General features: G+C 41.2%; 2 protein-coding genes across 2 annotated transcripts in view; one reads left to right on the plus strand and one right to left on the minus strand.

The window, feature by feature from the left end:
• The window catches only part of nudt6 (nudix (nucleoside diphosphate linked moiety X)-type motif 6), a 232,293-nt gene that overhangs the window by 108,470 nt on the left and 98,123 nt on the right, over positions 1–25,700 (plus strand). The window lies entirely within an intron of this gene.
• The window catches only part of fgf2 (fibroblast growth factor 2), an 86,308-nt gene that overhangs the window by 12,643 nt on the left and 47,965 nt on the right, over positions 1–25,700 (minus strand). The window contains exon 2 of the mRNA XM_078211294.1: positions 21,139–21,242. Coding sequence (XP_078067420.1) covers positions 21,139–21,242 — 104 coding nt within the window. The remainder of the gene's footprint in view (positions 1–21,138; positions 21,243–25,700) is intronic.

Consider the following 25,700-nt stretch of genomic DNA (forward strand, 5'->3'; position numbering starts at 1 on the left):
GCCTCCTTTTGCACTGTAGGGATTCTATGATTCTAAAGATAAATCAAGACAGAAAATCTATGAGGGTTGGATCTGAGTGACCAGCCATGTAAATAATATACTGGAACTGATTAAGAGATGTCCAGTAAGTAGCAGCATATTAGCGGACCTGGCTTTCAGCGCAGTCTCTGGTCTTTTAACCTGAATGAGAGTATAAGTCCTAAATTCACTTTATCACCCACCCATTTAGCTATTTGATGTCTGGGCCCTTGTACTATATTAATGTGCAGTATGGGTAACATCTTATATGATTTGACACTCCTCTGTACAAGGCACATAATTGCTTAACGCTCGGCAGCACCTGCATCATGGAAATGAAATCCTTGTTCCAAGTCGTTTGGCAACAGATAAAACATGGTGGGATTTTACTTGTTAAACTAGGAAGCAATTAAGCAAAAGCTAGAAGAAAACCTCAAGTCACAATGCCAAATCAAATATGGCTGTTCAACAATATGCAGTTCACTAGCAGAGCAGTCGTATCATCCTCGCATTACTAGACCAGTAGTACAGTTCCACAATAATCTGTAACCTTATGGCCAGGCTTATCCTCATTCTACCATCATCTAGCCAGGGTCCAACCCAGGTTGAATGATGTGTAGGACAGCATACCAGGAGCAAAGCCAGGTGTACCCAAGATGAGGTGCCAATCTGATAAAGCTGTTAGTAGCAAAAGCAGCATGCTACACCAATGCTAAATGAACGCAGACAATATACAAGGTGGATAAATCCACTTTGCTTGTTACCTCCTTAAAAGAACTCTAATAAATCTACTAGGACCACTCATCTTCTGATCCCATTACATCTTTGGTCCAAACAGGGATAAAAGAGCTGAATTCTATAGGTGAGGTGAGAATGACATTGCTTCACATCAAGGCAGCTCTTAACCAAATATAGCATCACGGACCCTTAGTAAAATTGAAGCCCTTGGGAATCAGACAAGGAAACTCTTCACTGGCTGGAGTCATATCTAGCACAAAGATGGTTGCAATTGTTGGAAGTCGATCATCTAGCCCAGGATATCGTGGAGGTCTATCATCTGGCCCAGGACATTGCTACAGGAGTCCCTTGGGTGTGTCCTGGGCCCAACCATCTCCAGCTCCTTCATCAATAACCTTCCCGCCATCATGAGTTCAGAAGTGGCAATACTTACTGATGATTGCACAATGTTCAATATGATTTACAACTCCTCACAGCTATTGAAGCAGTCCATGATTATGTAGCAAGAATTAGACAACATTCAGGATTAGACTGTTTAGTGACAAATTACATTAATGCCACACAAGTGCCAGGCAATGACCATCACCAATATGAGAAAGTCTAATTACTTCCCCTCATGTGGCACTGGTGTGTGGCGACTTCTTGCAAGCGGTGTCCAGCATATCCTCTAATTCCATCTTTTCCTCTCGTTCTATGCTTCTAAAACTCTATTCTAACTCTTTTAAACTCTCTAACAATGTGCTATTACAATCTTACAGATTTGGCACCGACCTCGTATTAAGTTGATCTTTCTCTGTACCCTAACTATGACTGTCACACTACAGTCTGCACTCTCTCCTTTCCTTCTCTATGTATGGTATGCTTTGTCTGTATAGCACGCAAGAAACAATATTTTTCACTAATACATGCGACAATAAAAAAATCAAATGAAATCAACATTCAATGGCATTGCCCCACCTTGAGGTCACCATTGACTCAGAACCTTAACTAGACCAGCATATAAACGTTGTAGGTCAGAGGCTGAGTATTTGTGGTGAGTAACTCACCTGACTCCCCAAATTAAGCCTTTCCACCATTGACAAGGCACAAGTCAGGAGTGTGATGAAACACCCTCCACTTACCCAGATGAATGCAGCTCTAACACTTAAGCTTGACACAATGCGGGACAAAGCAGCCCACTTGACTGACATACCATCTACAAGATGCACTGCAGCAACTTGTCAAGACATCTTGACAGCATTTCTTTACTACCCAGCATCACAATCTTTACCACCTAGATGGACGAGGGCAGCAGGCGCAAAGGGAGCAGCACCGCCTTTAAGTCACATGACTTGGAAAAATATCACTGTTTGGTCAAAATCCTGGACTTCTCTTCATAACAGCACCGTGTGGGTACATTCACCATTTAGACTGCAGTGATTCAAAAAGAGTATTCTTCCCCACCTTCAAGAGAAATTAGCAATGAAAAGTATATGCTGGCCTTGCCACCAACACTCAATCACATGAATGATAAAAAAAAATTAAGCAAGAATGAATTGTAATACCAGTTCACCATGGAAGCAATTTAAGAGGTAAAGAGATTTGAATGGTGACTACAATTGCTTGTGAAAGGCTAAATTAAACTCCAATGTATGAACCATAGGGACCTAACAGGACAACATTTCTAAAGGCTTCCAAAGCAAACTGACACCAACAGGTGATCTACTTATAATTCAAACAGATGGCTAATGAAAGAATTAAACAGTCATGGTGCATAACTAAATGGAATTTCAGCTAATGTCAAACAAATCTGGACATGTTCCAGAAAGTGTAAGGTATCACACGATGAAAGCAACAAATGCACAGCTTTTCCACATGGCACTGAAGTTCTATCGATGTATATTCTAATCAGAACTAAACAAAGTGTCCAGTATCAAGGTTGGGAGGCCAACATACGAAGTTGTTAGCTTTCAATAATAAGGCCAGAATAATACAGCTTCAGGATTTGAATGCAATACACAATAACATCATTCCCCAGAATTACAAGATGGGGCATCCTATTCCTTATAGTTGCCAGGATGTTAGAAAACCGAGTTCAATAAGAGGTCACCAGAATAACAGTTGTTCCTTGTGCTTGTACCTGTTGAATTACTAATGGGCAGTTGTGAGCAATGTAGTGGGATACTCCTGAAAGGTGCTTGCTCTTTGTGGCAATATTTTGTGACAATCTCCTTTAGAAAGTGTAATGATGCATGCTTACAGACTTTGTCAGGAACACAAAGGGTATTTATTAATAAGGAAAAACTGTAGAGAGGCCGGCAGCCCCCTGGTTGCCCAGTTCCTACATGTCTTTTGACTGTCTTCTACCTAGGTAGGACTCCGCCCCCTGGGGTGATTACCCACCCTTAGTTTCAATTGATTCCTCAAACCAGGTGACCCTCTTCTGCCGTGTTGCTCTTAGAGGGACAATCACCACATCCCTCCTCTGGCATTATACAATCTTCAAAACAAAGTTACTCAAGCCCAAATTCTAACTAAACATCATATACGAGTTGGACAATTATAGAGTCTTTGAGGGGTTTTGTGTTTCTCATAGAATGGCGTAATTCTGTAGTCTGAGATGCTTCCACTGGATCGAAATTAACAGAAACTTCAAATAATTTGACACTCTTCTGGCACAGGGAGTTCATTACTACTTGCTTCTGTGGAGACATTAGTCATATCTACACCAAGTTGACTACTTTGGTGTTACAGGTTCGACAACATCTTTTGATGACAACATGGGCTGCTGAAGTATTTCTCCACTCCCCCATAAAACCTTTGCCTTTACTATCAAATTTTAGATAGGTCAGTATAATGGTTCTATTTTCTGGGAAATGCAAGAATGATGTTGCATATCATTAATGAAGTGATTCTTTTTGCTCGGAGAACCCTAGTTTCTCTCTCAGCAGATGCTGCCTGACCTGCTGAGACTTTTTCATTTTTTACTTCTGAATTTTCAAAAGATTTGTTTCAGGCCTATCCAAGTTAAAATAAAAACTCAAGAAAGCCAAGTGGCTGCAATCCACATTCCCCCCTTTTAAGAGGGGGAAAGATGCATATGCCAAATGCCAGCTTGCCAGTTGGGTCATCTTCAAAGAAACATGCCTAATGCCAAAGGTATGTTTGAAGTTGTCAAAGTGGTTGGTTTTTGACATTCTGTAACACTCCTGCTTCAAGAGAGTTGGCTAAGGCTGATTGGGTAAACAAATTAAACGGTATGACAGTTAATAAACGGTGAGAAACTTTTAAAGAAATTCAAAACATGCAATAAAAATACAAGAATGATTGGAGCATCTGTGACTTACTGATGAACTTAAGGAAGGTATTAGATCACAATACTGCAAAGAATAAAGATAAGCCTGAGGTTTGGGAGTGTTTTGGAAATCAGCAAATGACAGCAAAGGTTGCTCAGAAGAGAAAGCGTAGAATAAGAACAAACTAACCAGGAATATGGTTTCATAGTATTCATTAGGCTTTTAATTCCAGATTTTTATTTAATTCAAATTTCACTATCTGCCATGGTGGGATTTGAACCCGGGTTCCCAGAGCATTGCTCTGGCGTCTCTGGATTGCTAGTCCAGTGGTTATACCATCGCCTCCTCCTGTTCAATCTGAGGAGCAGGTGGGGATATGATATGGTAGACTATGCCACCTTCTGATCATCACCCCAATTAAGTTCATGGTGGGAAAGCCTATGGATGGCTTTCACACCCAGCTGCCAACTGAAACTATTAATACAGGCAATTAATGACCATTTAAGGGTCTCACCCCACCACCAACAGTATTAATCTGGCATGCTTGCTTGCCAGCTCCTGGAGATGTGCCAGCTTGAGGGACCCAGTATCAGCAAGGGGTAGAGACTCATTAAAAGCTATTCTACTCCCCTTGCTGCTGACACCCCCACTTCCCACCATCACACTTGTATCCAAGTCCCTCCTCAATCTGAGGCCTGGAGTGGGTGTCATACCGGCAGCAACCACATCCTCACAGGTGGTGCTGCTGACTGCAGAGATATTGCTGCCTCTAATTGGCTTAGTTGAAGAGATGGAGTGCAATATATTCAAGTTAACTGACAATGCAAAGCTACAAGGAAGACACAAACATGACAAAACGCTACAGATAGGTTAAATGAGAGGACAAGGATGGCAAATAAATGTGGGGAAGTGTTCAGCTATTTATTTTGTTAATGAGAATAGATAATCATAATATTTTTTCAAAGGCTCTTAAATGTTGATATTCTAAGAGACTTGGGTGTACTCATACAAGAGAGTCAAAAAGTTAGCACGTAGGTGGAGAAAACAAATAGGAAGACAAATTTTGCCTTTCATTGCAAAGGGTCTGGGAGTACAAACACAAAGAAGTCTTGTTACAATTATATAGGCCCAGGGCATTGGTGGTACTGTATCTGCATTACTGCAAGTATATTGCAGCCCAGCATGGTTTTGGTCTCAAGGAAGGATATACTTGCATTGGAGGCAGTACAGCGATGGTTCACTAGATTCCTCCTGGGATGAGAGAGTAGTTCTATGATGAGAGGCTGAGTAAATTGGGTCGATACTTTTTGGTGTTTAGAAGAATAAGAGATGATCTCATTGAAGAATAGAAGACTTAAAGAGACTTGACTGGGTAAATACAGAGATTGTTTTTCCTGGCTAAGGAACATAGAAGATGGGGAACAGCCTCAGGATAAACGATCAATTATTCAGTAATGAGATGAGAAGAAATTTCTTCACTCAGAGTTATGAATCTTTGTAACTCCCACACCAGAGGTATGTGGATACTCCGTCATTGGATATATTCAAAGCTATGATAGATTTTTGATCTCTGTGGGAATAGAGGGATATGCAGAGCAGGTGGGTAAACAGAGTTAAGGCAGACGGGGTCAGCCATGATTCCATTAAATGGTGGAGCAGGCTCGGTTTAGCAAAGGCTAAACATCTACGTTCCAGATACAGTTGCTCATTTTGAAAGACTTACTTATCATTAAATGTTGATTTACCAAGATCCAGAAAGGCTGTTCATTATTCATACGGCAATTTATAACACTCAATTGCCTGTGTCCTAATTTTCACCTAGTTCTTTTCATCCTTCACCTCCAAGCTTACATGACCTGTCCAGCGAGCCACTTTTTTAAATTCGGGGGGGTGGAGGGGGCGGGGGGGGGCTGGGGCAGGATGCAATATGCACTACACCTGCTCCCATTTCTTATGTCCTTCAGTTCTTTGTTTCCAGCTGTTGCAGCAAGACCATTTGAAGAGAGTAATGTAATCAAAAAAGGATTTGATTCCAAAAATTGTGCTTGACGCAGTATTTTGTAAGTCAAGAATTGTTTTTCTGATTGTTTCTGTGCAATTTCAAGGCTGAACTAGGTATGGTGTGCAACAGAATTAAATAAATGATCTTTTTCTTATTCTTGATTTTTATACTTACACTGAAGAATGCCTCTGTGATGACTATGCCTTCTGTCCACCCCCGAAAAGTAAACACCATATGGACCAATGGATGACAAGTTTTGATGTCTTTTTTCCCCACTCAAGTTGTAAGGATCGAGGAGTACAACCGAAACCCATCTAACGTTAGATGTGAAATATCATAGGAAACTAATATTGTGGCATATAGAAAATAAAGAATTGTCATTTTATAACAGGACCTGCTGATCGGATTCAAAATGATCCGAACTGAAATTTCAGTATTGGCAAAAAAGAAAGAAATCCGAAACTCAAAAGTAGAACCTATTCCTTACTCTCCTGGTTAGCTTCCCAACTTCACACTCCACAAACCTGAACTCATTTAAATCCCCCTGCTGCCCACACTCGGTGACTCACACAAAGTCACGTTCAACCATCCCTGTATTCACTGACTTACAGTGACTCCCAACCAAACAGCATGGCATTTTTCAATTTCTTATCTTTGTGTGCAATATCCTCCATGGCCTTACCCCTTCCTATCTCTGACACCTCCTCCTGCCCTACAGTCCTCCAGAAACACTGTTTTTCCAATTTGGGTTTCTTCTGCAACTCCAGTTTCCTTCAACCCTCCACTGGCAGCAATGCCTTTATGAATCTAAGCTCCAAGTTGAGGGATTTCCTCCCTCGATTTCTCTGCCTTTCTACCTCCCTTCCTTTAAGATACTCCTTAAAAGTATCTTTGACTAAGCTTTTTGGGCACCTGTCCTAATATTTCCTTACACAGTTTGGTGTTGAATTTTGTCTGGTAATGCTCCTTTGAATGTTTTACCATGTCAAAAGCAATATTTAAACTCAAGTTGGTGCACATGTATTACATTTAATTTGGCTCATCTCTTATTCAATGTAATCTTTGAGAGATAAAAGCTGACCATTTCCAAATCAGTCTCAAGGAATGACTCAAAAGATTATATTTTGTCTGTAACATTTGAACTAAATCTTGGAGAAATTAAAGGTATTTTTGTAAAATAATTATTGGGATTAATTAAGTGCTAAACTCAGATAGTTCAATTCCTCCTTATTGGAATATAGAAACATACCTTGGAGGGAAAAGGTCAATGATGACTAACCAATCCTTTATCCATTCTCAGAACTATGGCAACCTTCCAGCAGAACTATGGGTGTACCTACACCGGGTGGACTGTAGTAGTTCAAGAAATCAGCTCACCACAATCGCAAGCACAAATGGGGACGGACAATGTAATTCTGACCTTGCTTCAAACTAAAGAGTAAATAAGTCAATTGATCCCAAGTAATATTTATTTCTGGTTCGACATCACCTAGACATTTTCACCATAAGAAAATGGAAACTACTACTCTGGTTGGAAGGCAACAGAATGAAAAGTGAAAGTGACTCAGATGAAATATTCTCCTTAAATAAAACAGCCATTGGGATTCTCCCAACATTCTAAGGCATTGATCCAGTGAAATCCAATGAATCAGGAAGGTTCAGTTTACAGTTCTTGTTGAGTTCACTTTTTGGAACTGGAACAGAGATGCAAGAATTAACCTCAATGTTCATTTTTAGGACAAGATAAACAAGCATCATGCTTCAAAGGGCTTTCCATCAAGCCCTGAGCATGAGGTGAGGAAATGAAGTATCAACACAGCATTTGCCAACAAGACATCAATACTTGCAATACAAGAATGGGTGAAAATTCACAAGAAATAAAATAAAAGTATAATTACAAATGCAACCAACATTGATGTAGTTCATACCATTCAAAAATAAATTATGCACCTGATTGATCTCTAATTAGATTAGATATCAATAACTCAAGTGAGAATCTGTAATTAGGATACTGTTCCTGGCACTAGCATGCAGCTAATCAATGTTTCATTAGTTAAAGCTTCAGCCAGCATCAACTTCTTCAATTGCATTCTGCATGAAAATTAGCATCTAAACCCAGGCGGGAATAAACTAGATCCCTTATTTCAACAGCTGTCAGCTGGAAGGCCCTAGCAGACTAGATTCAATTAATTGAATTACCTATAGGTTTACTGACAGGAAATACAAAGCATTTACTATTGAAGCCAGAATATAACATTTTCAGGTGCTGTAGCCCAAACAGATGTTTCCTCTCAAGGTTATTTCTAAAATAACTTTTCAGTAAAGAAGAAAACAAATAACTATGATGAATATTTCACTTGTATTCACACTATGCATTTAAAGCACAATCTAGAATGCTTTGAATCTAAAGTGAGATCAGTCTATGAAGTAGGATGGGCGGCTTGTGTTTTACATCAAGTTTAGAATCTAATTGCTGAAGATATGATCGTGCAAGTCTAAAAAGCATCACCACAACCATCTTTTCAGTCCAGGAGGGAAGCATCTAAAATTATGCCCTCACGCCCCGCTCCATCCCATTCTCCAAGTTTCTTTGCCTCCGTCACAGTGCGGAGGGAAGTGGCAGGTTACAGAGCGACATAGATAAGCTGCAGAGCTGGGCTGAGAGGTGGCAAATGGAGTTTAATGCGGAAAAGTGTGAGGTGATTCACTTTGGAAGGAGTAACAGGAATACAGAGTACTGGGCTAATGGTAAGATACTTGGTAGTGTGGATGAACAGGGGGATCTGGGTGTCTATGTGCATAGATCCCTGAAAGTTGGCACCCAGGTTGATAGGGTTGTTAAGAAGGCGTACGGTGTGTTAGCTTTTATTGGTAGAGGGATTGAGTTTCAGAGCCAGGAGGTCATGCTGCAACTGTACAAAACTCTGGTGCGGCCGCATTTGGAGTATTGCGTACAGTTCTGGTTGCCGTATTATAGGAAAGATGTGGAAGTGTTGGAAAGGGTGCAGAGGAGATTTACCAGGATGTTGCCTGGTATGGTGGGAAAATCGTATGAGGAAAGACTGAGGGGCTTGAGGTTGTTTTCGTTAGAGAGAAGAAGGTTAAGAGGTGACATAATAGAGGGGTGAGAGATATAGGACAGATGTTAGAGGTAGGTTCTTTACTCAGAGAGTAGTAAGGGCGTGGAATGCCCTGCCTGCAGCAGTGGTGGACTCGTCAACGTTGAGAGCGTTCAAGTGGTTATTGGATAAACATATGAATGATATTGGAATAGTGTAGATTAGAGGGGCTTTAGATTGGTACCACTGGTCGGCGCAACATCGAGGGCCGAAGGGCCTGTACTGCGCTGTAATGTTCTATGTTCTATGTTACATCTCTTTTGATGATTTTCACCTTCGAAAATGGTGCTTCTAACATTTGTGCCTTCTCCCTTAACGAAGGTTGCCCTCCCACTGTGGTTAACAGGGCACTCAACTGAATTTGGCCCATCTCTTGCACATCTGCTCTCTCTTCCCTTCTCTCCCAGAATCATGATTAGGGTCCCTCTTCCCTCTACTTTACACCCCACTAGCCTTCGCATTCAAAGGATTATCCTCTGCCAGTTCCACCAGCTCCAGCATGATGCTATCACAAAACACACCTTCTCCTCAAACCCCCCTGCCAGTATTCCTCAGGGACTGCCCCCTCCATGACACACTGGTCCACACCTCCATCGCCCCGAACCCTTCATCCCCTTTCCATGGCATCTTTGACTGCAGCCCAGATCTCATGCCATCGTAGAATGTGCAACACCTGCCCCCTTACCTCCTCACCATTCAAGGCCCAAGTACTCCTTTCAGGTTAAGGATCATTTCACTTGCACTTCCTCCAATTTGGTTTATTGTATTCGCTGCTCCCAATGCAGTCTCCCCTACATAGCAGAGACTAAATGCAGACAGGGTGACTGCTTTGCAGAACACCTTCACTCAGTTTGCAAGCATGACTCCAACCTTCCTGCTGCATACCATTTTAACTCAGCACCTTGCTCTCGAGCCCACATGCCCATCTTTGTCCCACTGCAGTGCTAGTGAAGCCTGGCGCAAGCTGGAGGAACAGCATCTCATCTTCCAATTGGGCACGTTACAGCCCTCAGGACTCAACATTGAGTTTGGCAACTATAGACTTTGACTTTTTAAACTTTCATCTTAACCCCCACTTTTAAGAAATAATTCCATATATGCATTGCCTCAATGCAAAAGACCCCCCTCCCCTTCTCACACCATGCCATCTGTTGTTTGTTCTTAAAGTTGCTACTTTTTGTTGCAGTTTCAATAGTTCAAACATTCTGCCTCCTTTCATTTCTGACAAAAAGTCTTTGGACTCAAAATATTACCTCTATCTCTCCTGATAGACTTAAAAGTAACCGAAGAGGTTAGTACAATAATTTAACATGGTTATTGATAAGGATTACTCCAGTTTGAGACATTGAGAATGACCAAGGGACACACATTTAAAGTATGCAAAAAATAAAAATATAGTGGTTATTAGATAGTGAGGCTGTGGAATACGTTGCTGGCAGGCGTAACGAGTGCTGACTCTGCATTCCTTCACGAGGAAGATGGACTGCTTTTTGACTGCAACCCAGATCTCATGTAGAAGATAAGTGAATTAGCAGACAACACATGGTCCATTTAAATTCCTGCACAGGTTTTGATTGCCTGAGGTGGCCAAGAGGGGAATACTCTGTAGTTTGTTTTTCCATTATTCGCTTTGTTTTTATTTCCCAGAAAATTACACGGCTGCATTTGAGAGAGGGGGTAGCGGATAGGAAATGGCTAGCCATCATTCAAAATTCAAATACACAGAAATGTTAACTTTATATAGAATCATTATTAGGCTACATACAAGGATATTTGTGTGGGATTTTACAGCTGCATCTCGGTGGGGCTGGAAAATGTGGCAAGCCGTTCAAAAGTCTTTGGTGGGACTGGAAAATCCCAGCAGTGGGAGGGGTCATAAAATTTTGTTCCAAGTTTCCATAAGTTATCAAGGTACTGGAGAAAAAAACTCTACAAGGATGATAACACAACAGAACTGAACACAATGGGCCCGATTTTACCATTGCGTCGCGCCCGAAAAACTTGGTAAAGTCGGGCATGAGGTGATTAGCGCGATTCCCAGATGCCCACTTTACCAAGGCCCGAAAATGGCCGCGATCCAAACCGTGCCAGAAATGGGCGCAACGGCAATTTAAATGTATTTGCATGCATTTAAATTGAATTAATGGGCTGCCCGCCCAACTTTACCAGCATTTCCCCCTTTACCATCGCGTTTGCGCATCTAGATTCGGCGCGAAACAGACATGCTCAGCAAAGGTCTGTTTCGGGCGCTCCAGCTTCTGAAGAGGTAAGTTCAAAGCTTCCAACGGCTCTCTGACTCAGATCGGGGGGGGGGCGCAGGAGGGAGACGGGTCTGATCGTTATCTGGTTTGGGGGGAGGGGATCGTTCTCTGGTTTGGGGGGGGGGGGGGTGGGGGTGGGGGGGGCTGATCATTCTCTGGTGGGGGTGGCCAGATGGATCTCTGATGGGGGTGGCAGAGGGTTGCGATCGATCTGGGTAGAGGGGGAGGGGGATTTGGTGGATAAGGGGGACAGTTATGTTGTGGAGGTGGGGCGATATCTGTGGGGGCCATTGCTCCCAGCCCGCTTTATTGCTTTTTGCGGCTCAAAAACGATGTGACAGGGGCGCATTTTTCAAAGGGTCTGGGTAGCCAATGAGGTAAAACTGAGGCTTTACCTGATGCAATTTTTTAAAGCAATCTCGGCCTTTTGGCTAAGATGAAGCGTTAATCAAGCCCAGGAGAGGGTGCAATGACTCATCCTGGCAGCTTGGATCTTGTTTGATCAATCCCAAGATGGGATGCAACATCTCATCTTATCAGCTTGGATCTGGTATGTCCCTCATGTTGGACTATGATTTCACTTAATTTAAAATTGGCTCTTTTGATTAGAAATAAATAATTTACAAGTTCATAAGATATAGGAGCAGAATTAGGCTATTCGGCCCATCGAGTCTGCTCTGCCATTCAATCATGGCTGATGTGCTCCTCATCCCCATTTTCCTGCCTTCTCCCCATAACTCTTCAACCCATTACCAATTAAAAATCTGTCTAACTCCTCCTTGAATTTACTCACTGTCCCAGCATCCATCGCACTTTGGGGTAGCGAATTCCACAGATTCACAACCCTTTGGGAAAAGTAGTTTCTCCTCAACTCTGTTTTAAATTTGCTACCCCTTATCCTAAGACTATGACCTCTTGTCCTAGAATGCCCCACAAGAGGAAGCATCCACACCACGTCTACTTTATCCATACCTTTTATCATCTTGTATACCTCAATTTGATCTCCCCTCATTCTTCTAAATTCCAGAGAGTATAGGCCTAAACCATTCAATCGCTCTTCATACGACAAACCCCTCATCTCTGGAATCAATCTAGTTAACCTCCTCTGAACTGCCTCCAATGCCACTACATCTTTCTTCAAATAAGGGAATCAAAACTGTGCACAATACTCCAGGTGCGGCCTCACCAATGCCTTGTATAGTTGCAACAATACTTCCTTACTTTAATATTCTATTCCTTTAGCTATAAATGCCAACATTCCATTTGCTTTCTATATTATCTGCTGTACCTGCATGCTGGTAATAAATTATCGAAAGGTACCAATAAAAAAAAGACTTTGCAGAACTTTTTTATATTAATAATCTGGACTTGGATTTTTCTTTTCAGTGGTCCAAAAATCGGCCTCCTGAGGTCACTTAGCGTATATACTTCTGTCCAGCCAGGACAAAACCTTTCACCAACACTCTCTGCTTTCTGTCCTTCAGTCAGTTTTGTATCCAAGTTTCCACTATCCCTTTAATTCTTTGGGCTTTAATTCTGCTGACAATTCTATTGTATCGTACTTTTAAAAGATGTTTGGCAAAGTGCAGGTATATAACAACTGGACTACTCTCATCAGTGCTCTCCATTACTTCAAAGAACTCAAGCAAGTTGAGTTCAAGTAGGATTTCATAGAATCCTAGAATCATTGAATCCCTACAGTGCAGAAGGAGATCATTCGGCCCATCGAGTCTGCATCGACAACAATTCCACCCAGGCCCTATCCCCATGACCCCATGCATTTACCCTGCTAGTCCCCCTGACACTAAGGGGCAATTTACCATGGTCAATCTACCAAACCTGCACATCTTTAGACTGTGGGAGGAAACTGGAGCACCCAGCGGAAACCCATGCAGACATGGGGAGAACATGCAAATTCCACAGATATTGATCCCAGGCTGGAATTGAACTCGGGTCCTTGGCGCTGTGAGGCAGCAGTGCTAACCACTGTGCCACCATGCTGCTTAACAAATCTGTGCTAGCTGTTACCTATCCAAATGATAATTTGTCTGGACTACTGTCCTTGAAAAGGTTCCCTACCACAAATGCAATGCTGCAGTCCCAAGGCTAATGATTTATGCATCTCGACTTTTTTTTGAACCTGGGTCTTACCTACAAGAGGCACTTTATTAAATCAGACTCCCAAAATGCAATTAGGGACACAATTTAAAGTTAACTGCTGCCAGACAAAACTTAGGAAATCTGACAGCAATATGCAGGCAGTAACTGCCTGCTTTTCACAGCACTCCTTGAAGGCCATGTGAAGGAGTGCTGCCCCGAGGAAAGAGTGCTTCCCTCAGGAAAGCCCTTGGTCTTTCTTTTGACGATTGCAGCAGCTCCAGGTCCAGCTGCAACCATCTGCCTCCTCTCTATTCCCTCCCCAATCCCATCACCCTCAATCTTTGATCCGCAATCTACCCTGGGACCCAACCCAACATTCTGCCTCATCTCCACAGATCCTCAGCCCCACACTCACATTGCCAAGGACCTCCCCAAGTTTCTTATTGTTTTTTTCCTGCCGAGATGTGGGCAAGTCTGACAATTTGATCAGCTGTCAGATGGGAAAAGGAAGAAAAAATATTTTTAAGCATCCCTGCTGTTAAATTCACAGTATCTAACAGTTCCTGGTTGTAATTCTGGGTAACTGAAGACGAAAGGAAAATAGTCCAAGATGGGGGGGGTAAAGAGAGAAGTTAAAAGAGCAAAAACATGTTCATCAAAAGGTGAAACTCAGTTGCCAAAAAAAAATTTCCTTAGAAACAAAAAGTTCATTGTTGATTGAATTGATTCCCATAATGATTAATCCAAAAGTTTCAGACAATTGCAGTGTAACAGTCCAAAGAAAATGTGCACACTAGTCTGACATGTCCCACATTTTTATAGTCACAAAACAAATAGTCAACTCATTATTTTAAATGCAATGAGTCCATCTTGCATCATTAATGATATTAACATTCCAAAATTATTTTAAATGAACCTTCAAATAATCTCAAGGAAAACATTTTGTTACCGACCTGTTTAGGCACATTTCTACTAACAGTATGAAAAGTAAACATTGACGGATTAATAAATATTAAACTGCTCAATCTGACCCGAGATACCACAGTAACAAAGTGGTAGAAAGCCATGCACAACTTTGGTAATATTTAAAGTTAGATTAAACCTCCCATAGGCAATCTTAACCTCAAAGAAACTGTGCTATAAAAATGTTGGGTTTAATTCTCCCAAATTAAACCCAATTGCCAGTGGGTTCAATGGCAGATGTGGGGAGAGGCCCAGAAATTGGTTTCATGCTGGCATGAATTTACAGTGGGATCTTCCACGTGCCCACCATGGCAGATTAGGAAACCCACCAGAGGATGGTGTGAACCCCATTTGCATCCTGCTAGATGAGGATCTGACCCCTCCACGCCAGTCTCCGCGATGCTTATGGGCAAACATGCTGCTGTGAAACACATTCAGATCAGTGTGGCATGCAGATGTCAGGACTCATCTTAACAATGCCTGGGGCTGTCTCCAGAAATTATAATGGCGGCCAACAGGATTTAGTGGATTGGAGGAGCATCTGCAGGGAGACCTTTCACATTAGGTGCCCTGGAGAGGTTCCATCTTCCAGCCTCAATGTTCCTGGAGATCCATCTTTGTTCTCAGGAGATCCATTTTTTAGTCTCAAAAGTGCTGGAGGTCGGTGCAAACTCAATGGGCCAAATGGCCTGCTTCTGTACTGTCAGGGTTCTAGGATTCTAATTAAATTGGGGCTGAAAGTTTGGCACATTTTCCTGCTGGATGCCACAGCAGAAAACACTCCATATTCCCACCACAGCACTTAGTCTCAAAATGTCAGAACTTACTCGGTATTCCCCAAAGTTCCTTTGACTTTTCATTTCTGTCTCCTTTGCTTTTTGAATTGCAATTAATTGTTGGAAAATATTGTATTCAAGAACATAAGTGATGCCAGTACAGATAGCAATGGGATGTATCACACTTTTAACAGTCAACTGTGAACATCAAACATTCTCAGGTCAAGCTGAATAGAAAATAGAAGAGACTGGATAGAATGCATATATTAAAAAAATCAAATAGACCCTTCAGTAGTTGCTTGTACATACCGACTTACAACAGGACTCGATGGCCTCACAAACAGAAACTGAAACATTGCCATCTTTTTCCTGAGCCTGGAACACTCTGTTCCCCTAAAAATCACTCCAGCTCAGATCAACTAATTCAGAATAGACCAACCATCAATCTCAAGCATCTTCCCGGGTTATGTGGCTCAGTAACACAAGCGGTGCACTTAACCAATAACAAAAACTGTTACCTACAAATTAAGGAAATTCTGTGCTTCGAACTCCTACTCAATGACTGGCATAGAATCTCCTAACATTATTTTAAGAGCTCTTACAATTGACAAGGTGGAACAGACTCGGTTGTAAACTCAAATTTTTAAAAAAGAGACTTGCATAAATGGAGCACTTTTTCATGATTGATGTTTGATGGGCGGCACTGTAGCACAGTGGTTAGCACTGCTGCTTCACAGCTCCAGGGACCTGGGTTCGATTCCCGGCTTGGGTCACTGTCTGTGTGGAGTTTGCACATTCTCCCTGTCTCTGCGTGGGTTTCCTCCGGGTGCTCCGGTTTCCTCCCACAATCCAAAGATGTGCGGGTTAGGTTGATTGGCCATGCTAAAATTGCCCCTTAGTGTCCTGGGATGCGTAGATTAGAGGGATTAGTGGGTAAAATATGTAGGGATATGGGGGTAGGGTCTGGGTGGGATTGTGGTCGGTGCAGACTCGGTGGGCCGAATGGCCTCTTTCTGTACTGTAGGGTTTCTATGATTTCTATGATGATTATTGGATGCCTCAAGGTACTTTACAGCTAATGAAGTGATTTTTGAAGTGAGGTCCCTGTTGCAATGTAAGGAACTGGACAGCCAATATGCCCACACCAAACTTTAACAAATAGCAATGTGATCATGACCAGAAAATCAGTTTTTAATGTTGATCAAGGGATGAATATTGGCCAAGACACCAGGAATAACCCCATGCTCTTCTTCAAAATCATCATGTGGGATCTTTTACAGCTACTCAAGTGGGCAGATGGAACCTCAGTTTAATGTCTCATCCAATAGATGGCATCGCTAACAGTGCAGTGCTCCTTCAGTTCTGCACTGGAATGTCAACCGTGATTTTTGTACTCAAGCCATGGAGTGGGGTTTTAACCCAGAACCTTGTGCCTCAGAAACTGCTGAGCCACACATGTCCCAACAAAATTATGTAGGAGGTCTAATTATGGGCTATAAAGAGATTACAAGGTAAATAGGTGTAAACTAACTGGAACTGTTTAACATGTCATATCTCTAGCACAGTCAGTACAAGACTGGCTTGGCAAACTCCACCCAGGGTGGAGCTTGTGTTCCAGACCACCTGAACTATTCTCTTTAAAGAGCTTACACCCAACATACATAACAAAACCCAGTTTCAATAACCGAGAGCTCAAATCACCATCCAGTCCACCCCTTAAAGGAAAACTAGATAAATTTGTGTTAATTTATTTTCTCGTCCTTTTTAATTTCAGTGGTCACTGTCTCTTTCTCCCACTTCCCATCTATTTTCCATTATTCATTTTGTATGATGATTAAACTCTCCTACTGCAGGCTCAACTTTAATAAACATAGCATCACTCAGCATCAGGACCCAGAAACCACACAAATGACCTGATAATCCCAATTTTTCCATACTCAGAAATGACCGATAGGGACAACAGAGAATAAAATTAGCTGCCTGCAGCAGACATAGCAACATTACAATGAACAATTGGCACGTCCAAAACGTCTCCTTTTTTCCCCTCTGGTGAAGGCCAATAATATAGCTTTTAATAATGAGCTCATTTGTTTGGAATAGGCTACCACCCAGCTGCACACTTGATGCCTCTGCAGGATGTGTTACTCATGATAACACCAGCATCACTACAATTACAATTCAAATAAAAATCTGTGGAAGCACCATGCAGACACCCAGCAACATGACAATAAACATTACTTCTTTTGCTTCAAAACAATTCAGCACATTTGACTATTTCTACTTACAGAAGATGTTAAAATAAAAGAAAATTGGCAAACCAAAAATAACAGATTTACAGCTTCTTAATCATCTGGCTGTTGACTTTGCAGGAATATATAGTTATTTTGGAGTTTCATTTAATCCTAAAAGGAAAGCCACATTTTGTGATGTCTGCTGAAATGGGCAGATATATGGCAAATGAAATTTAATGCAGAAATGTGATGTGAAGCATTTTGAAAATAAGGAGGCAACATGAATGGTACAATTTTCAAGGGTGTGTTGGAACTGAGATTACTGGAGGTTAACATACACAAATCTTCAGAGATGGCTGGACAGGTTATAAGTGATGGGATCTTTGGTTTGATAAATAGAGACACTTGGGGATATTACCCTCCCACCCAAAACAAGTAGGGCGAGATCTTACTGGCTCACCATGGTGAGCGATGAAAAATCAGGTTCTCGCCTCTCACGATGTTGCCAGCCCTATTCTTCCAGTAAAATCAGCCTTGCACCCAGAAAGATAAAAATCAAACAGCCAATACTCATCCAAAAGTAAATGAAAACTATATTTGCCAACTATTAAAAATATTCACTTTTAGATATGAATGTGAACTTGTTTGTAAGCATTTAAAGAACAAATAGGTGAACTCCAGAAGTTGTTTGTTCTGTTTGGCACAAGAGTGATAAGGGAATTGTGGCCAAACCATGACTTACAAGGGAAATTAGAGATAGTATCAGATTCAAGGAAGATGCATATAAATTGGCAAGAAAAAAGCAATAAGCCTGAGGATTGGAGGCAGTTTAAAATTCAGCAAAGGAGATCAAGGGATTGATTAAGAAGGGAAAAATAGGGTCTGAAAGTAAAATGCGAGGAACATAAAAACTGACTGAAAAAATTTCTATAGATATGTAAAGATTGACAAAAACAAATGTAGGCCCTTTACAGTCAGAATCAGGAGAATTCATAATGGAGAATAAAGAAATGGCTGAGGAATTAAATTTGTACTTTGCTTCCATCGTCACAAAGGCAGACATGAATAATGTACCAGAAGTGCAGAGAGAAACATGTTTTAGTGAGGAGCTGAAGGAAATCAGCATTAGTAGAGAAATGATTTTGGGGAAATTGATGGGATGGAGGGTGGATAAATCTCCAGATCCTGATAATCTTCATCCCAGAGTACTTAAGGAAGTGTTGGAAATAGTAGATCCATTGGTGGTTATTTTCTTAAATTCTTTGAACTCGGTAATAGTTCCTACAGATTGGAGAGTAGCTAATTTAAGCCCACTATTCAAAAAGGGAGGTAGAGAGAAAACAGGAAACTATAGACCAGTGAGCCTAACGTCAGAACTGGGGAAGTTGCCAGAGTCTATTATCAAGGATTTCATAACTTGGCATTTGGAAGGCAGTGGTATAATCAGACAAAGTCAGCATGGATTTACAAAAGGGAAATCATGCTCGATGAATCTATTGGAATTCTTTGAGGATGTAACTAGTAGAGTTGATTGAGGAGAACCATTGGATATGGTTTATTTAGACTTTCGACGAGGTCTCACGTAACACACTACTATGTAAAGTTAAAGCACAGAATTGCAGGTAATGTCTTGAGATGGACAGAAAGCAAAAAGTTGGCATAAATGGGTTTTTTTCTGATCAGCAGTCAGTGACTAATGGTGTCCCGCAGGGATATGTGCTAAGACCCCAATTGTTCACATTATGTATTAATGATTTGGAACAGGGAACTGAGTGTATTATCTGCAAATTTGCAGATGATATAAAATTGGGTGGGAGGGTGAGTTGTGAGGAGGATTCAGAGATGCTTCAGCGTGATTTGGACAGGCTGTGTGTGTGGGCATGTACATGGCAGATACAGTATAACGTGGATAAATGTGAGGTTATACACTTTGGTAGCAATAATAGGAAGACAGACTATTACTTGAATGGGTGTAAATTGAGAGAGGTGGATATTCAACGAGACATTTGGTGTCCTCGCGCATCAGTCGCTAAAAGTAAGCGTGCAGGTACAGCAGACTGTAAAGAATGCAAATGGTATGTTGGCCTTCAAAGCAAGAGGATTTGAATATAGGTATAGGGATGTTTTGCTGCAATTGTATAGGGCATTAGTGAGGCCACACCTGGAGTAGTGTGTGCAGTTTTGGTGTCCTTATCAGAGGAAGGATGTCCTTGCTATAAAGGGAGTACAGCGAAGATTTATCAGGCTGATTCTGGAGATGGCAGATCTGTCATATGAGGAGAGGTAGTCAGTTAGGATTATAATCACTGGAGTTTAGTAGAGTGAGAGGGGATCTCAGAAACTTATCAAATTCTAACAGGATTAGACAGGGTAGATTCAGAAAGAATGTTCCCAATGGTGGGGGGAGTCCAGAACTAGGATTCATTGTTTGAGGATAAAGGGTAAACCTTTTAGAACTGAGGAGAGGAGAAATTTCTTCACCCAGAGAGTGGTGAATCTGTGGAATGCACCATCACAGAATGTAGTTGAGGCCAAAATGTTGTCTGACTTCAAGAAGAAATTAGATATAGCTCTTGCGGCTAAACGGCTGAAGGGAACAAGGGATATGGGGGCGGGGAGGGGGGGGCAAAATTCAGGATATTGAATTTGATAATCAGCTATGATCAAAATGAAAGTGGAGCAGGCTTGAAGGGCCAAATGGCCTATTTCTGCTTCTAGTTTCCATGTTCCTATAACAGATCCTACATTCCCAGGAACCAAAAGAGAAAATGCTGGAAAATCTCAGCAGGTCTGGCAGCATCTCTGCAGATGCTGCCAGACCTGCTGAGATTTTCCAGCATTTTCTCTTTTGGTTTCAGATTCCGGCAGTAATTTGTTTTTATCCACATTCCCAGAACGTGCTGATATCATCACTAACAAGTTGCTCAATACTTCCCACTAAAACAATCCTATATAAAAGCAGATTAACATAGAAACATAGAAACCCTACAGTACAGAAAGAGGCCATTCGGCCCATCGAGTCTGCACTGACCAGAATCCCACCCAGGCCCTACCCCCATATCCCCACATATTTTACCCGCTAATCCACACATCCCAGGACACTAAGGGGCAATTTTTTAGCACGTCCAATCAACCTAACCTGCACATCTTTGGACTGTTAGGAAATTTTTGGGGGGGGCGGGGGATTTACAATTCTCAGAATAAATTCATTACAAAATATTTGAAATGTATTATTAATTATTACGGTTCTCCTAATACAGCAGCTGACAAAAACCAAGTTTTCACTTTGTTCATAGAAATTGAAAGGAAATAGGCTTTCTGGTCTATGGGCATTTATGTATGGCATAGAACGGTTTAGTATAAAGCAACACTATGGCAAACAGTAACTGTTTTTATTTTTACTAAAATGAGCTCTTGTTTATGAATTTTTAAACAAAATGCATACTTCGGACTCAGACTGCATTTCATTAGTTTCAGTTATATGTACTCAAGTCATACAAATCAGAATGGTAATCACTCACTCAGACACACACAACACACATGAGCACATTCAATCTGCAACCACATAGAAAGGCATAAATGAATGGTCCAAAAAAAAACACACCCACAAATGGTCAGAAAAGTAACAGTAAGGTTTCAAAAAGAGTCTACTTACCGATCCATACAACTTGCCATCTTCATTCATAGCAAGATAACGGTTAGCACAGATTCCCTTGATTGATATCACTCCAATAGTCTCTGCCTGCAATTGTAGTTTAACTGGGGGAATAAAATGTTGGTTTTCAAAACACTTGAATTAAATGCCACTAAAACAATTATCAAACTATGTTTGGATGGGGTGGGAGCAGAGGATTACCTCAAGAGGTTAAACATGTGTTCAAGATGCAACATATACTTTTTAGGTAATTGGCATGAAACAGACTTACTGAAGGTAAAGGTTAGTTGCATTTGGTTTGTTAATTTGTCAACAAATTCTATACTGAAATTCAATAAGCAAATCTATTTGCACAGATTAGGTGTCATTTGCAATAATTGACTCCACGTATATAATTATATCAATAAATATTTTAGTTAAAACAAACATATTTAATAAAGATATCAGTAGAACATAGTGTCTGCATAATTGAAAGAATATACAGGTCTCACTGACTTTCAGACTGATAATTAGAAGTGTTATGTTTGGGGCTGAGGCTTAGGAGTTTCTTGCTCATCCACCATTTTCACCACATTGGGAAAGGCTCACCGTTGTGGCATATAATCCAGGCCCGGCAGTGTTGTGGGTGCAGCTAAGGAACATTAACAGGCAAGTTTTCAACACACTGATGCAAGTCCCAGGATCACTTGGAGGGGAATCCTGGGATCAGAGAGCAGTTATGGGATAAATAAATGCTGAAAATGCTTGGGGATAGGGCAAAAAACAGATCTTGAGATTGAGCATGATGCAGGTGGGAGTTGTGTGTGAGTAAATGAATTGATAGCTCCAGGATCAACCAGGAGTGGCCTGGGTGGGTGTTTGGAGTGTGGGCAAAGAGAATGAGATGCAAACTATCATTGGCCTCTTTCAAACCAGCAGACCAGATTCCAAACGTGTGCCAACATGTCAAGAGGCAAAACTACTTTCTCCATTGTCAGTGTCTGCCATGTTCTTCCCATAAAACACAAGCATAAATTTTCAGCTTTTTAAAATTAAACAAATGGAAAACTGTGAGCTGGAAACACCTTCCCACAACAGAGGTCAAGCTAACAGGCCTATAGTTTCCTGCCTCCTTCCTTTCCAGTCTGATGGAACCTTTCCACAATCTAGAGAATTTTGGAAAATTTATACCAATGCACCTACTATATCATTAGCCACCTCTTTTAAGACCCTAGGATGAAGTCCATCAGGACCAAGAAATTTGTCAGCCCGCAGCTCCATCAGTTAGTTCAGTGCTGCTTCCTTGGCGATTGTAATTTCACCAAGTTCCATTTTCCCTTCCACCTCTTGATTTCCAGCTATTACTGTTTTTGTACCCTATACAGTGAAGACAAAAGCAGAATATTTGTTCGTTTTATCTGCCATTTCCTTATTATCTACTATTAATCTCCATTCTCATTCTTTAGAGGTCCACTCACTTTACTTTGTCCTTGTTCATACACTTGCAGAAACTCTTGCTATCTGTTTTTACATTTCTCGCTAGCTTCCACTCATTCTCTAATTCATTTCTCCTGATGAGTCATTCTCTGCTATCCTTTATATTTTGACCAATCATTTGGCCTGCCATACAGCTTTGCGCAATTATCTGCTTTTTCCTCAAGTTTGATGCATTCCTTAACTTATTTAGTTAACCATAGATGGCGGGTCCTCCCTTTAGAATTTTTCTTTATAGCAGGAAAATAGTTATTCTGAGTATTCTGAAATGTACTCTTGAATGTCTGACATTGCATCTCGATTGATCTATCCCCTAGTTTCCATGGTTAATCCATCTAACCTGCACATCTTTAGACTGTGGGAGGAAACTTGAGCACCCAGAGGAAACCCACGCAGACACAGGGGAATAATTTTCTTCAGGGAAGTAAACCTTCCACCTCTATCGGGTCTGGTTGACAATGATTTATAATTGGCCTAGCAAACCACTCAGTTGCCTCAACACAGTTATAGAAAAGAATCATGAGTAATGTCAGACATTAAGGCAACAACTAAAGCATTTGAAGAGACTAACACTCAGCTAATTGACCCTTAAAAGTCCTCTGCACCTGGAGACCGAGAACCAAATGAGAAGACCTGTTCCCCAGATTAATCAAGCAATAACTTCACTAATCAAAACCATATATATCAGTTCAATAGAATCATATCCGCGTGTCCCCTCAAACAGCATGGTGGCACAGTGGTTAGCACTGCTGCCTCATAGCACCAGGGACCCGAGTTCAATTACAGCCTTGGGATGACGGTGTGGAGTTTGCATGTTCTCCCTGTATCTACATGGGGTTTCCTCCAGGTGCTCCAGTTTCCTCCCACACTCCAAAGATGTGCAGGTTAGGTGGATTGGCGATGCTAAATTGTCCCTTAGTGTCAGGGGAATTAGCATGGTAAATATGCGATGTTACAGGGATATATAGGGCTTTTATGGGATTGTTGTAGGTGCAGGCTTGAATGGCCTCCTTCTGCAGTGTAGTGATTCTAATATCTAGCAGCTCAAATCCTCTGTGGGCAAAGCTTGCCAGAGGGGTAGCACAATGGCATAAAATTGGGTGGATTTATCTTAAATATTGGCTCCATAACCTTTTAAAATTTTATGGCTTCACATCAAACAAGGACATAAGAACAATCCTGCACATTACCACATACGAACCCCCTCAACTGAAATTCAATAGAATATACAACACAAACAGGTCATTTGGCCCAACAAGACTTTGCTGGTGTTTATGTTCCACACAAGTCTCCAACCTATTCATTTACCTCATTAATACTCTTCCATGTTTAACGCCACATGGAAGAAACACTGAAGAAAACAATGCAAAATATGCTCTAGATCGAGGATTTAAGTCACCATTGGAGAAAACCTATTTGGCCTTATCCATATCAACTTACTTTCATGGATAGACATGTCTGCAGAATGTATCAACAGCCGTAACTATCCCACAATTGTTGCAAAGACAAAATTATAGCTTCAGTGAGTGTGGCACTATTGCAGTGCAAAGGAAATAATGCAAACCTAGAATGAGGCACCGCATATTTACCATGCTAATTCCCCTGATCACAACACAGCATGTACATTAAACAGGAAAGCATTAAGCTATAAATTGGAGCACAATGGTCTCAACATAAGAATTAGAGCAATTTTTGTAGCTCTACCATTTCTAGTCAGAATGAAGGCGTATTATCTGGCAACTAATCTGAGAGAAAGGCTCCGTAAACATCCCCTTCCTCAACTATAGTGCAGTCTAGCACAAGTGTGAAACAAGGCTCAAGTAATTGCAAAAGTGCCAAGCAAACAATCCCATTTTGCATCTTCATGAGGGTCTGTCATCATAGATGCTGATGTCCAGTAAATTCACACTAGGCAGTAGTTGACTGCAATACACACAAGTGGGCCCCAACAACATGCTAACATAGCGCTCAAGTTTATGTGCAGCAAAACTTGTCATCCATTAGCCTCTTCCAGCACCTTCATTTCACTTCAAATCAATTGCAGAAAACTGTCAGATATTATACATCCTATCTATAAACAATAGGACAAATCTAACCAAATCGTCAGCAAGATGAAAGAATCATCAACAGTACCATAAACATCAACTCACCAATAATTTGTTCACCAATTCTCAGTTCAGATTCTCCCTGATCTATTTGTCTTCAGACCACATAGAATCATACAGTGCAGAAGCAGATCACTCAACCCACTGAGCCTGCACCGACAACAATCCCACCCAGGCCCCATCCCCGTAACCCCACGTAGGCTCCTGCTAATCTCCCGAACACTGAGGCGCAATTTAACATGGCCAATCAACCTAACCTGCACATTAACCTTTGTGAAGGAATACCTACCTCATTGGACTTTGAAACTCATGTGAGCCAAAATCTATTTTCTCTATGGTCTCTGTACTGTAGAACTTTTACTCTATCCTTCTCTTTACTGTCCGAGTCTGGAAGCAGCTTTGCGACCCTCCTTTCACATTTTTGAATGCATGCAATAAACTAACCTTTTTAATTCATTCTATCTCGAGTTAGCTGTAGGGTTATTCATGGAAAATTGGATCACACAAAAAAAAACAAGGTTGAGGAATACACCATCATTTATCAAGTGGGTAACAAATCTGTTTACAGGTGGGTGGCGAGAGGAGAAATTGGTGCTATTTAAGTTAAAATCCTTACTACTGTAACATTCCCTTTAACTCGAAACACTGCACAACATGCCCATCAATGATTGCTCAAAGTACGAAGTGGTACAAGTTGTAGAACACCAAATAAAATCATTTGAACTTTCTGTTCTGTAGGCCAATTAGCCAATGCAGTAAACCTGTCAGCCTCAAAGGAGTCTAATCCCAATTTAACTTCACTCATTTATAATCAATCCCAAGCATTGATCTAAACTGTTTTTGCAACTTAAATTAATCAATGGCTAAAAGCTAATTGACTATGCAGCCGACATTAAATTGTTATTTAATCATCTCGTCAGATTTCATAACTTGTGTTTAGGAGAAATAGGGAAGAAATAAAGAGGGAAACAGATAATGCGCTAG

This window comes from Mustelus asterias, chromosome 1 (genome assembly GCF_964213995.1).
Source record: "Mustelus asterias chromosome 1, sMusAst1.hap1.1, whole genome shotgun sequence".
In the NCBI taxonomy this organism is placed as follows: Eukaryota; Metazoa; Chordata; class Chondrichthyes; order Carcharhiniformes; family Triakidae; genus Mustelus; species Mustelus asterias.